Source organism: Coregonus clupeaformis, unplaced genomic scaffold, assembly GCF_020615455.1.
Source record: "Coregonus clupeaformis isolate EN_2021a unplaced genomic scaffold, ASM2061545v1 scaf0005, whole genome shotgun sequence".
Lineage (NCBI taxonomy): Eukaryota > Metazoa > Chordata > Actinopteri > Salmoniformes > Salmonidae > Coregonus > Coregonus clupeaformis.
In genome coordinates, this window is record NW_025533460.1 from 440,827 (window position 1) to 455,485 (window position 14,659).

At 41.9% G+C, this 14,659-nt stretch overlaps 1 protein-coding gene across 1 annotated transcript; it reads right to left on the bottom strand.

Moving 5' to 3' along the window:
- Window positions 1-448: 448 nt before the first annotated feature.
- LOC121577824 (ly6/PLAUR domain-containing protein 1-like) lies at window positions 449-7,924 on the bottom strand. The gene is made up of 3 exons (XM_041891742.2): window positions 7,640-7,924; window positions 2,321-2,458; window positions 449-2,163 (listed from the first exon to the last, which is right to left on the bottom strand). Exons 1-3 carry the CDS (start codon window positions 7,689-7,691, stop codon window positions 1,934-1,936), a joined length of 420 nt encoding a protein of 139 aa, XP_041747676.1. The 5' UTR covers window positions 7,692-7,924; the 3' UTR covers window positions 449-1,933.
- Between the last annotated feature and the right edge of the window lie 6,735 nt (window positions 7,925-14,659).

The window sequence follows — 14,659 nt, forward strand, 5'->3', positions numbered from 1 at the left end:
CAGTTGGGAATTCTGCCACTTAAATACCCCCCCCCCTTTTCTATTGTAGGTTGTGTCATTTAGGGGATGTTCTCAGAGTTTTATAAGATGCAAATGATAGAGCAGATAAGCGTTTGCATTTTAATCATGTTAAATATCCAGACCTGGCCCAATTCTCATCTACTGAAAGCACCTCACTCAACAAAATTATTGCTATAGGAGTTGTATGGCAATTGCTGGTCTCGTTGTCCGCTATGGTGTTTAGAAAATGATGTTTATTGATTGACTTGTATTGTATAATAATAATAATATGCCATTTAGCAGACGCTTTTATCCAAAGCGACTTACAGTCATGTGTGCATACATTTTTTTGTATTTTATTTTTTTGTGTATGGGTGGTCCCGGGGATCGAACCCACTACCTTGGCGTTACAAGCGCTGTGCTCTACCAGCTGAGCTACAGAGGACCACATATAAGTCTAATATATTTTCCAGATATTTCTTTTTTCAAGGTTGTTCTGTCTTTCCCCTACTAAAAAATATTCAGTGCTTGAAACAGATGAAGAGTAGAGAACCTGTGTTTCGTGTGCTATGGATTTTATTTTATGTAATGAGGTGAAATGAAAGAAGAAAAAAATCCCACTCATCTTCATGGAATGCCCAATGTGCAGGAGTAACAACATTGATTTACAAGGTGCACTTACAGTTTAATTTAGAAGTAATCTCTTGTGACAGGGGTTATGGGATTCATTGAGAAGGTATGGCATTTCTGCCAAATTCAAACCATTCCACTCAATTTAGTCACTGAAGCATATGGCATAGCATCCAGTTACCAGTCAGAACTAGTCCTCCTCTACCCATTCATTCTGTGTCCTTGGCTAAAGGATGAGCTGTTACAAATGTTTCATCCTCTTCCTTGATGTTGAGGGATTCAAGATGCAGGGAAATGTACTGTTTCCATTCTGATATAGGTCATATTCCTTAGGTTTTCAACCTTGGTTGAATGAAATTGAACAGATCATCTATCTGGCAGTCAAAGATCCTCACTGCGGTGTACCTCAAGGCTTTATTTTCTTAGAAGTGCCAATAATACAGGTTTACCAAACTATCACCTATTGCTTCTCAACTGAGGATTTGACTGTTTCAAAAAAGAAATAACTGCTTATACAGTTTTCCAGGAATTGCTGTTGTAAGAATTTAAATTTGTTAAAATAAAGTTTGATTAAGTCAATGGGACTTGTAATTTATGTTATGTTCATTAAGTTGTTATAATGGGTTGCAAAGTATCACGCACATCCCTACGGGGATTTTAATCCTTAAATCTATTGATACACCAATCTAATTAACATGATAAAAAAATCCCCATCAAAATCTGTCAATTTAAGCTAGATGTTTGTTTTTGCATGGGCTGCGTCTCAATCCACCACATCAGCCTATGTCAGCCTTCCGCATCTGCGGTGGACATTTTAACTGAGCAGTTCCAAATTTGAGTTGTCTTGAAAGCACCATATGATCACTTATTGCAACATAAGTACACCAGTGTGTGTCATCCTATCCGTAAAACAGAGGGTACATTCAGCACTACACACTGCTCAGTCATCTCTGGGACTGAGCACTAGTTCTTTGATTAGGCGCAGTCTGAGACAATGATATTAAAATGTAACCTCCCTATTAGAACACAAACTTTGTTAATGTACTGTGGATGACAAATATATTTTTTTAAATAAACTTTAGGCTCAGAATTCAAATGTACTGCCTAAATTTCTCATGTGTTTGTCACTCTTTTTGGTCAATGGGTCCGTATGTGTCGGTCAGCCCTGTTAGTAGATTGTAGAATCTCTGTCCACAGTAGACCTAGTTTTTCAGTAATCTCTCAGGACAGTGTCTGTTGGCTCCAACACCAGGCACCACACCTGAGAACCTTCAGTCCAATCCAGCCAATACCAGTGTCCACATCAGGGCAGTGTTCCCACAGCAACAGTGATGATGAGGAGGGTAGTGGGTCTGGCGGGAGGATGGGTGGGGGCCAGGGAAATCCTGGGGGGGCGGGGTCCGTTGCAGAGGGGGGTGTTACAGCAGCTGATGCAGACAGAGCCCACCCGACCCGGGACGCAGAAGGACTGATACCCTGCTGACACGATCAGACAGGTGGAGAAAGAGGCACAGGCCTTCCTGTAGGACACACCTGGAGGGAGGGAACACTGTGAGACATCAAAGCCTTGGCCAAAGGTTACACATGTCAAAGGGTGCAATTTTGTTTGATATTGTAAAACAAGTTTTTTACTATTAACCCTACTAGAATGGATTCAGACTTGACAGCAAAAAAAGTCAACCAGGCTCACCATTTTCACCCACAATCACCTCCTTCTGACAGGCATTCTGGACGTTTGCTGTGCAGTTGACAATGAACTTTGGAGCTGAACAGTCATTGTCCAACAGAGTCTCTTCACAGTGGTAACACTGCATCTGAAATGGCCAGACTGACACACACACATGCTTAAAATACATGGAAGGAAACATCCAGTTATGGTGCAATACAACATGGAAGCCCATTCATGTGTTTCCAAGCAACGTCCATGGAGATTAATGCAGTGCAGAATATCCACAAGAGGGAGCCATTTCCTTCTGTTGATGCCTCTATTCGTTCTCTAATACAAACACATGACCATTGGCCAGTGCCCTTTTCAATTAGCATGGTCAGTTCAACAGCACATAGGTTTAAACCCTCAAAAAATGCTATAGCCACTGCTTTTTAAACTACACTGTTACTCGTTATTATGACCACTGTCTCAGCAAAAGAGGGAGATCATCACATGCACCTTCAAGTTTGAAAGCTATCCAATCACTGCCACTATACAGAGAATAATTAGTATGAAGAATCCTTGGTAATCAGTAGTCACCCAGCTAGTGTTCAACAGAGATGTTTGGAATTGAGCTGTTGTGCATCCTATCTGGGCTGGATTGATGTTTATTTATTTTATTTTACATTTATTTAAACAGGGTGACACCAATGAGACCAGGGTCTCTTTCGCAAGGGAGCCCTACACGTACAATTCATAGACAAAATGAAATAGAAAAACTAACTAACTAAAATACAGCACAACAAACAATCAAGAAAAACAGCCACATTCCTCAGCAAATAGTTCCCCAATCAATATTTTAAATTGCCCAAATGGCATCAGAGCGTCCAATTGCAGTCTATTTTGCAGTTGGTACCAGAAATGAGGTGGATTAATACAAAACAAAAATTACGTAATTCGGTGGAAACCCGAGGAACCTCAAGAGTTAACCAACCCTGGGAGCGGGTTTGGTATCATGTTTTTTTTATACTTTAACAACGAAGTTAGGTAAATTGGAAGCTGGTGTAGTAGGGCTTTGTAAACAAAAAGGGAGTAATGAGTTGATCTACGGGACTTTAATGAGGACCAGCCAACCTTTTGATACAGGATGCAGTGGTGAGTATTAAAACTGTCACCAGTGGTAAAACGAATGGCGCTATGGTAGACAGCATCCAAAGGTTTAAGAGTAGAGGCAGCCGTGAGCTGCCCAGTGACACAAGCCTACCAGACGAGCTAAATGACTTCTACACTACCGGTAAAAATGTTTTAGAACACCTACTCATTCAAGGGTTTTTCTTTATTTTTACTATTTTCTATATTGTTGAATAGTCAACTATGAAATAAAACATATGGAATCATGTAGTAACCAAAAAAGTGTTAAACAAATCAAAATATATTTTATATTTGAGATTCTTCAAATAGCCACCCTTTACCTTGATATCAGCTTTGCACACTCTTGGCAATCTCTCAACCAGCTTCACCTGGAATGCTTTTCCAACAGTCTTGAAGGAGTTCCCACATATGCTGAGCACTTGTTGGCTGCTTTTCCTTCACTCTGCGGTCCGACTCATCCCAAACCATCTCAATTGGGTTGAGGTCGGGGATTGTGGATGCCAGGTCATCTGATGCAGCACTCCATCACTCTCCTTCTTGGTAAAATTGCCCTTACACAGCCTGGAGATGTGTTGGGTCATTGTCCTGTTGAAAAACAAATGATAGTCGCACTAAGCCCAAACCAGATGGGAAGGCGTATCGCTGCAGAATGCTGTGGTAGCCATGCTGGTCTAAATAAATCACAGACAGTGTCACCAGCAAAGCACCCCCACACCATAACACCTCCTCCTCCATGCTTTACGGTGGGAAATACACATGCGGAGATCATCCGTCCACCCACACCGCGTCTCACAAAGACACAGCGGTTGGAACCAAAAACTCAAATTTGGACTCCAGACCAAAGAACACATTTCCACCGATCTAATGTCAATTGCTCGTGTTTCTTGGACCAAGCAAGTCTCTTCTTATTATTGGTGTCCTTTAGTAGTGGTTTCTTTGCAGCAATTCGACCATGAAGGTCTGATTCAAACAGGCTCCTCTGAACAGTTGATGTTGAAATGTGTCTGTTACTTGAACTCTGTGAAGCATTTATTTGGGCTGCAATTTCTGAGGCTGGTAACTCTAATGAACTTATCCTCTGCAGCAGAGGTAACTCTGGGTTGTCCATTCCTGTGGAGGTCCTCATGAGAGCCAGTTTCATCATAGCGCGTGATGGTTTTTGCGACTGCACTTGAAGAAACTTTAAAAGTTCTTGAAATGTTCTATATTGACTGACCTTCATGTCTTAAAGTAATGATGGACTGTTGTTTCTCTTTGCTTATTTGAACTGTTCTTGCCATAATATGGACTTTCTCTTTTACCAAATAGGGCAATCTTCTGTATATATATATGTCACAACACAACTGATTGTCTCGAACGCATTAAGAAGGAAATAAATTCCACAAATTATCTTTTAAGAAGGCACACCTGTTAATTGTAATGCATTCCAGGTGACTACCTCATGAAGCTGGCTGAGAGAATGGCAAGAGTGTACAAAGCTGTCATCAAGGCAAAGGGTGGCTACTTTAAAGAATCTCAAATATAAAATATATTTTGATTTGTTTAACACTTTTTTGGTTACTACATGATTCCATATGTGTTATTTCATAGTTTTGATGTCTTCACTATTATTCTACAATGTAGAAAATAGTAAAAATAAAGAAAACTCTTGAATGAGTAGGTGTTCTAAAACTTTTGACCGGTAGTGTATGCTCGCTTCGAGGCAAGTAACACTGAAACATGCATGAGAGCATCAGCTGTTCCGGACGACTGTGTGATCACGCTCTCCGTAGCCGATGTGAGTAAGACCTTTAAACAGGTCAACATTCACAAGGCCGCACGGCCAGACGGATTACCAGGATGTGTACTCTGAGCATGCGCTGACCAACTGGCAAGTGTCTTTACTGACATTTTCAACCTCTCCCTGTCTGAGTCTGTAATACCAACATGTTTCAAGCAGACCACCATAGTCCCTGTGCCCAAGAACACTATGGTAACCTGCCTAAATGACTACCAACCCGTATCACTCACGTCTGTAGCCATGAAGTGCTTTGAAACGGTAGTCATGGCTCACATAAACACCATCATCCCAGAAACCCTAGACCCACTCCAATTTGCTTACCGCCCCAACAGATCCACAGATGATGCAATCTCTATTGCGCTCCACACTGCCCTTTCACACCTGGACAAAAGTAACACCTATGTGAGAATGCTATTCATTGACTATAGCTCAGCGTTCAACACCATAGTGCCCTCAAAGCTCATCACTAAGCTAATGACCCTGGGACTAAACACCTCCCTCTGCAACTGGATCCTGGACTTCCTGACGGGCCGCACACAGGTGGTAAGGGTAGGTAACAACACATCCGCCACGCTGATCCTCAACACGGGGGCTCCTCAGGGGTGCGTGCTCAGTCCCCTCCTATACTCCCTGTTCACTCATGACTGCATGGCCAGGCACGACTCCAACACCATCATTAAGTTTGCTGATGGCACAACAGTGGTAGGCCTGATCACCGACAACGATGAGACAGCCTATAGGGAGGAGGTTAGAGACCTGGCAGTGTGGTGCCAGGACAACAACCTCTCCCTCAACGTGATCAAGAAAAAGGAGATGATTGTGGACTACAGGAAAAATAAGAGGACTGAGCACGCCCCCATTCTCATCGACTGGGCTGTAGTGGAGCAGGTTGAGAGCTTCAAGTTCCTTGGTGTCCAAATCACCAACAAACTAACATGGTCCAAGCACACCAAGACAGTCGTGAAGAGGGCACGACAAAACCTATTCCCCCTCAGGAGACTGAAAATATTTGGCATGGGTCCTCAGATCCTCAAAAGGTTCTACAGCTGCACCATCGAGAGCATCCTGACTGGTTGCATCACTGCCTGGTATGGCAACTGCTCAGCCTCCGACCGCAAGGCACTACAGAGGGTAGTACGTACGGCCCAGTACATCACTGGGGCCAAGCTTCCTGCCATCCAGGACCTCTATACCAGGCGGTGTCAGAGGAAGGCCCTAAAAATTGTCAAAGACTCCAGCCACCGTAGTCATAGACTGTTCTCTCTGCTACCGCACGGCAAGCGGTACCGGAGCGGCAAGTCTAGGTCCAAGAGGCTTCTAAACAGCTTCTATCCCCAAGCCATAAGACTCCTGAACATCTAATGAAATGGCTACCCAGACTATTTGCCTTTACGCTGCTGCTACTCTCTGTTTATTATCTATGCATAGTCACTTTAATTACTCTACCTATTTGTACCTATTACCTCAATTACCTCGACTAACCGGTGCCCCCACACATTGACTCGGTACCGGTACCCCCTGTATATAGCCTCGCTATTGTTATTTTACTGCTGCTCTTTAATTATTTGTTACTTTTATTTTTATTTTATTTTTTTATTAATGTTATTTTTTGGGGGGTATTCTTTCTTAAAATTGCATAGTTGTTTAAGGGTTTGTAAGTAAGCATTTCACTGTAAGGTCTACACCTGTTGTATTTGGCGCATGTGACAAATAACATTTTATTTTATTTTATTTTAATCTGTTATGCCTGCATGATCTGATGGGTATTGCTTGCAACGCATGAACAACATTATAGCAGCACTTTGTAAAACACATATCTCTCTACAGCTCCACTATTTTGAAATTGTACTGGTATTTTTCTGTGTGATTGCATCCTATATTCATGGTACTTTATGAATGTGTCTGTCTGTCTGTAGGGTCATCTACTATAAAGAATAATCCAGTGTGGCCACACATACAGTATTATTATTGCATTAGACAAGTTCATCTCTTTGTTTGAAAAATGGCTAACTATAGGCTTATGCTGTTGGAGCAGAACTTATTCATGCGTATGTCTGAATGACACAGACTGGTTTTATGACTTTGTGTTTATGACAGGTAGGCTCAGACTTCAAAGGTAACACAAGTTAAATAAATCATACACTTCTGTCAATGTTCGTAATTGTGCACGGTTAGCCTAAATGTAAAACGATTGCATACATATGTAGCCTACATTTTAGTTGAGAAAGGAAAATAAAATAAGATATTTGTGAGAAGCCTTCCCACGCGTAAAGGCTCTATTCTAATATAATGCATAAAATATAGTCTATAGATTTTAGGGCACCGAGGCAATAATTGAGAAATTAATCAATACTCGGGATTGCAAATGTTATACATAATATAAATAAACAGACACTGACATTTACAAAAGAGAAACAGTAGATATGTACCTGAACAGAGGACGCATCCACACAGAGAAGCGAGGAGAACAAACGATTGCATCTTCCATAAACTCCATCAAACGGTTACTTTATCTCCAAAAAATATTACACATGTGTAAGGTTAGCCTCGACTTTAATTCACGCCTGATAAAGTACAGTGGAAGCAGTAATATCACCAGTAAGCATCCAGTAACCTAAATTGGTTCCAGTGGGCTTGCATCTCCTACCTTTGATGCCGTGAGTGCGCTCTGGTGGGCAATCAATCTCAGAGTGCTGTGTAGTGATGTGCAGTTCGCAAACGATTCGTTCTTTTTGAACGATTCTTTTTACTGACTCGAGAGTCATGATTCATTTTTCTGAGTGAGTCGTTCATTTTAGTCGTACGTTGACCTGCTAGTGCTGGTCGCAATGAGTCCTACAGCAGGATTAAGAGCCAATTTATGCTTGATCTATAAATGTGTTCGTAGACTCCATATGGAGGGTGTGACGCAATAGCGGAGCCTCCAGAGGCATGCAGAGGCCAAATTGAGCTCTGTACCGCATCGCTGTGCAGCTCCAAATTTGTTTAGGGGTCTGCATGTCCAATCCGACGTCTGAAGTGGCCGTACAAAATTTACTGCGATGCAGCCACCGCAGGCGTCAGGGCTTTAATACTTATTGCGCTTAGCCTAGCAGAGCAGAGCTATTGTGGAGGAAGTAGTCAATTAAGTGAGTTTGTGTTGAAAGGCGTTACATGGTCAATCTGATATATGCAATGGGCTTGCAGCATTTAGGGTGATACTGCCTCTGCAGAAGTCAGGGCATTCATGCTTCTTGCACTTCGCTGAGCAGCACAGAGCTCTTGTGAAGGAAGTTGTCAAGGAAGTGAGTTTGTGTTTATACAGGACCTGCCGCCCTCACCTACTGTCAACCAATCATGTCAATGCAGAGCTATAGCCCTCCACATTGTTACAACATTTGAGAGGCGCACAGCTATATGGTATGGAGCTCAATTTGACCTTGGTGTGCCTCCGGAGGCTTCGTTATTGCGTCACACCATCCTTACAGCACCCCCGACCACATTTTCGGATCAAGCATAAGTTGGCTCTTATACTGGACCTCCCGCCCCCAACTACCGTGAACCAATCATGTCAATGCGGAGCTATATGGAGTCCTCTGCATTGTTACAACATTTGAGAGGCGCATGGCAATGCGGTAAGGAGCTTGATTTGGCCTCTGCATGCCTCCAGGAATCATACGAAATGGGTGATGGACATCCACAAATTAATGCATACCATACGAAACGTAACAGATCATACCAAATGGGGTGTCTTGGATTTACATATTCTGAGACCAGGTTGGGTCCGAACACCAACGCTTATGACCAATGGCCTTTCATATGCCACAGGAAAATTATTATGAGCCTAGAGAAGAAAAATACATGTTTAGAACTGATAATTGGTCACACATGGTGCAAGAATGACTGCAATTAAATTATTATTGAACGTTATGATGGACACAGCCTCTGCTCAACAAACTCGAACTCGAGAACGAATCGTTTGGGGGGCTGCAGTTCGCGAGCGACTGTGCTTATCACCCTCACGGCAGTCAAGCAATGCATTCCGCCAAGAGTCGTTCACAATCTAGTCCAGTAGCGGCCACAGCTCGTTTAAAATGTATCAAGAAAAAATATTATTTGTGTACCTGCAATCAACAAATGTACATTGTTTAAAGCACACGTTTACAGGTCTCAGTCACAAATGACAGCTCCAATAAGCCCCCTATGGTGAACAACATGTGAACGAGAGGCTCGTAGAATCATGATTCTTTCGAGTTTTACATTTTACATTTTAGTCATTTAGCAGGCGCTCTTATCCAGAGCGATTTACAGTTAGTGGGTGCATACATTTTCATAGTTCGCTGGTAGGGGGTCCTGCGTGCTCTGGGCATTCCTGACTCAAATGAACGAAATGAGTCGAAAGATTTGTTCTTTTGACTGAACGAGTCGAAAAGATCAGAGTCATTAAAAAGAGCCGAACTTCCCATCGCTAGTGCTAAACAACAAATGTTGTAACATTTCTTAAGAGCAGAAAAATAGGAAATTAATGTATAACTCGAATTCATCCTTACACAATTCATCCCTACAAAATGTATAACTTTTCAGTGTGACTATCCTAGCCTTAACCACAAACCTATCCCTTACCCTAGCTTCATATCCAAATCCCGGTTCAACCCTAATCCCATCCTTAAGCACATAGCCTTGGGAAGTAGGGGTGCTGAGGGTGCTGCATCACCCCCTGAAAAATCAGAATAACCAAATATTTTAAAAACAATGTACTTTTGAAAAAAAAAAATATGTTGCAGAAAAAGGGCCTTTAGTAGTCCTGTATTAGCCGATATAGCCATATGCAGTGCAGGCTTCATGTCCAGCTCCCAGTTCAACCCTAACCCTTGCCTTGCCCACAACCCTAACCCTAGCTTCATGTCCACATCCCGGTTCAAGCCTAACCCTAACCCTAACATCATGTTCACATCCCGGTTCAAACCCTAACCTTAGCTTTAATTTAGGGCTGGGCGATATATATCAGAATGGAGAAAGCCAATTAAAACCACTTATAATGTATTTGTTGTCATGCTAGGGCCATGCACTACTCATAAAACATATTTATAACTTTTATTATTCAGAAACATAAAATACAGTTAAATACCGCCGGACATGAGAAAAATATTGTGATATCATATTTTGGCCATATCACCCAGTCCTACCTTAATAACCACCCGATACAGAACCAATCAGTCAATGTAATCGAGAACAATCATCAGAAATCAGACAGTGAGGGGCCGCCTGACCCACTAGTTGGTCAGAAGGTTCAAGTCAACGTTTCATATCGTAATTTCCGAGTAGGCAAAAAGCATCAACCACGGCTGTTATTACAACCCTTATGCGTTGGTGGTGGTAATGACCATTTTTATTGTGCTGTAACTAAAACTAGAATATCTTCTGACGTCCTTTCCCTTCATCAAAGGTACCTAATCGTATTATTTTTTAAACTGTGATTTAAAAAGCTAATATAATGGATTTGAAGTATTTTGAAGTGTTTTTACCCCGGGATAGCCCGCTAATATGACCCATAGTAGGGAAGAACATGTCTTGAGTGCAATTCGATTTGAATATATAATCCATTTAAAAGGATTTGCAATTTTGCATTAGCAGTCTTTTCGGCTTAAATTTCCCAGGAACCATGGCATGGTGTCATTTCTTGTTTTCAGTGATAGTGTCACGCCCTGGCTCTAGGGACTCTTTTAAGTTGAGCCAGGATGTGTAGAGTTTATGTTTTGTGCTCATTGTGTCTAGTCTAGTTTTTGTATATCTATGTTGGCCAGAGTGGTTCTCAATCAGAGGCAACGAGTATCAGCTGTTGCTGGTTGTCTCTGATTGGGAACCATATTTAGTCAGGTGGTTTTCCCACAGTGTTTGTGGGATCTTGTTCCGTGTTGGTTTGTACCTGTGGACGGCACGTATCGATTTGTTGTTTTGTTCGTGTATCATTTAATAAATAAGTATGTTCACCTTCCACGCTGCGCCTTGGTCCTCTATATCCGACGATCGTGACAGCTAGGCTGCGTGTCCTGTCTCTGTCTTAAATATCAATATTATTCCCGAAGTGTGCAATAGTACACTTTCTCGCATGGATTTAAACTCTCTAGCCAATGCTTACACCATTCATATAACCAGGAACCAATATCCAAAGTGGGTACATAGAAAGACTCATTTTATATGATATGCCTACATATTTTATTTAAAAATCATATATGGGGGTACTTTGGAGGCACTATGGGCAGAGCAAGATGTGATTGGGCCTACAATGACCAACAAAGGTTGAGAACCACTGGACTAAGCAAGTATTAGATTGTACATTAGAACAATTCCAACAATAATCATCCATTAGCCAAGATGCCCAAAATATTCCTGTCCCATGCTTGTTGAAGCCCAAAGATGTGTCATCACCTGTCTGGAGGCCTTTCAGACTACTTAATGTCCATGCGAAGCACAACTTCCTACCCATAACTGTCTTTAGATTCCCTATAATAAAATAATTTAGTGAAAGCAAAGTAACTCCACTAGTCAAGCATTATGATACAGTAGATAATTATGTGTCCTATGTATCAGATCATTTAAATGTAAAATATATTATATCTTAATTTAGAATAAATCAACCTTAGTTGTCATTGTCTTGCTTTTCTTGGATTGGTGAGAAAGTTTCTATGTTAAGTTCTGTTCAACTTCATTTAACCAGGATAGTCCACTCAGTAACAATTGTCACTACTCTGTAGGGAGTACTGGGAGAACAGAGCCGGTTCCCTCTGCAGCAGAAGTTGGGCCCAGCTGCAGTGATGCACCTCCTCTACCAGTTTAAAAAAAAGGAAGGCAGTTGATGTTGAGGCCTGGAAGGGGTTGAGGGAGCTACTCCACATGCCTGCAGTGGAGCTGGAATGTCATCCACCCAACGTCTTCTGCAGTGTGTGTAGAGTTTTGGAGGAGGCTGAGCTATGGTGCTGTGGGGATTGTGGCTCAGATAAATATTTCTGTGCCACCTGTGCTGTGAGAACACACAGCACTCCCAACATTGTCCACCAGTTGGAGTTATGAAAGGTAATGTATTTTATCTTATGTCAACAAACCTGTCAACTTCTGGCTAAATTTTTTTGCTTCCCAGTCAAAAATGTTGATAATGTACATACAGTTCAGTTTCTATAAAAGTTACAGTTCCCTGCAGCAGTAAGGTAAATGTGGCTAAATCTGTCGTGCCAAGCACAGAGTTGATTTGGAGTTTTCTAACCACTTGTGCAATGAAATATCCCCCTGATAGTGTAGTTTCAAATCTGCAGCTACTGTAGTCTGTTCTACAACAACTTTGTGTCTGTCTGTCTGTCTAGTTAGCCATGAGAGTAAAGTAATTTTACAGCTGAGCTACAGAGGACCACTTTAGTTAGGGCAGTTCATCCCATGTGTCCCGGTGGGCCTACGATGGGAGTGGAGGAGACAAGATGACCATGACTGTCACAGCCAGTACAACCGCCTTCTGATAGTTGTTGACGTTAGAGGTAGGCCTTATATAAAAATTGGAAACTAAGACATCTGGCTCTTTTACCATCTTGCAAACTGTATCAGAGCATCAATTGTAGCAGCACCATGCTCAGAGACGGTTTCTCCCTCTAAGCCATAAGACTGTTGATGAAAACTGAACTGACTCTTTGTTGCTATGGCAACTACTGTACTGTACTTAATATACTGTAGTTATCTACTTATTTCATTGTATTGTGCACACTATGCTGTATCCCTGCGCAAATGACAACTTTGACTTTGATTTCATTTGATCTAGTTTACCAGAACCCTGTTCACTCTGTTGTTATGATGAAAATATGGTGTCATTTTGAAAGTTCTTAAGAGACATGCATCTCACCAACATCAGATGTAATGTTTAGCAATGCAATCTAAGAAACGGAATGTCCTCATTTCAGGACGAGCTCATGACGTCTGGCTGCAGTTTTGCAGCTGTGAGCTGGAACCTGTCACCCTGATCCGCTACAGACTCTGGCCTGCCACCCCCCATCTGCCGCAAACAGCAATTTCAGTGGACCTCCTGCACCAGATTGCAGCCCTGCAGCTGGAGTGTGGGGTGTCTTTGAGGGGGATTACCTTTCCATAAATCCAATGCATCCTGGAAGGTAGTTATTGTATTTTAAATTAGAAATCAAACCATACATGTAAGTGTTTTTTACTATGAGGATTTTTTTTGTTTGTTTGTTTCTATCAACAGACAGTTAAGCTCTACCGGAAGCTCACAAATGAGTCATTTGAGGAGTTCAAACACTGGCAGTTTGAACGAGAGACTGTCAGGAAGTTGGCGCCACTGACCTCGGACAGAACAAAGTGTCCTCTCTGTCCACAGGTATGTCAATGATAACAATTAAGGAACAACTATAAAGTCTCAGTAAGCTAGGATTCTTATTTGCATTCAGTGTTGTTCATAATTTATAAGGGGAAATATATCCAACCTCAGTTGTCTTTCTTATATATATTCTATCATTGCCTTGCCAAACAGTAGTAATGTTATGCGGCAATACCATTGCAAGCCTCTCAAAAACCAAACCCAAGTCGTGGGAGGCGGAAACAGGTAAAGTATGGGATTGCCAGACAGGGCAAAGTTTTGTGGGTGGCTTTGCTACCAAGGCCGCTACGGTTGCCATGAAGGCATGTCTGGATCCACAACATGCTGGATAACGGGGCTCTGGTAAAGCTAGGTGGACCAATCATCTGCTTAGTGGATACTACCGATTACAGATACATTCACAAAGAAACTACAGCTTAAATGACCTTGTCACGCCCTGACTTATGGGACTCTAGTATGTTGAGTCAGGGTGTGGAGTTCTATGTTGTTATTTCTATGTTCTCATTCTAGGTTGTGTTTCTATGTTTGGCCGGGTGTGATTCCCAATCAGAGGCACCTGTCGCTCGTTGTCTCTGATTGGGGATCATACTTAAGTAGCCTGTTGGCAATCAGTTGTTGTGGGATCTTGTTCCGTGTAGAGGCTTGTATTGTGTTTAGCCTGAGGACTTCACGTTACGTTGTTTTGTTCGTGTGTTTATCGTTGAAATAAACATGTATGCATTTCACGCTGCGCCTTGGTCTGACCCGTCCTTCAACGTACGTGACAGACCTATGTTTCCCAAGGAGCACAAGGGTTTAAGTAATACCCTTGCAAATGTCCATTCCCTGTATCCTTAATAATTTTGTATAATTAATTATTTGCATTATTATTTTAAAGGAAAACGGTCATCAAATTATTGCAGCTGATGCCCTATTTGGGCTTCCCAGAAAAAGATTGTCTGGGACCAGCATTGAGGGTCCCAAACCTGCTGGGTGGTTCTTTTGTGAACAAGACAAAGTTGACTGCTTTGTAGGAGGAGCATCAGACTGAGGTATACTGGATTTTGAAGAATGGGATGTATCTCACAATCAGTTAGTTTCACTAGTCCTCTTCTGT

What these genes read in the sequence shown, in the direction of transcription:
- LOC121577824 (XM_041891742.2), bottom strand. Translation starts at nt 7,691, where the DNA reads ATGCAATCGTTTGTTCTCCTCGCTTCTCTGTGTGGATGCGTCCTCTGT. An exon ending in TGGATGCGTCCTCTGTTCAG is followed by an intron (nt 2,459 to 7,639) that starts GTACATATCTAC and finishes TGTGTGTGTCAG; the next exon opens with TCTGGCCATTTCAGATGCAG. An exon ending in GGTGATTGTGGGTGAAAATG is followed by an intron (nt 2,164 to 2,320) that starts GTGAGCCTGGTT and finishes CCCTCCCTCCAG; the next exon opens with GTGTGTCCTACAGGAAGGCC.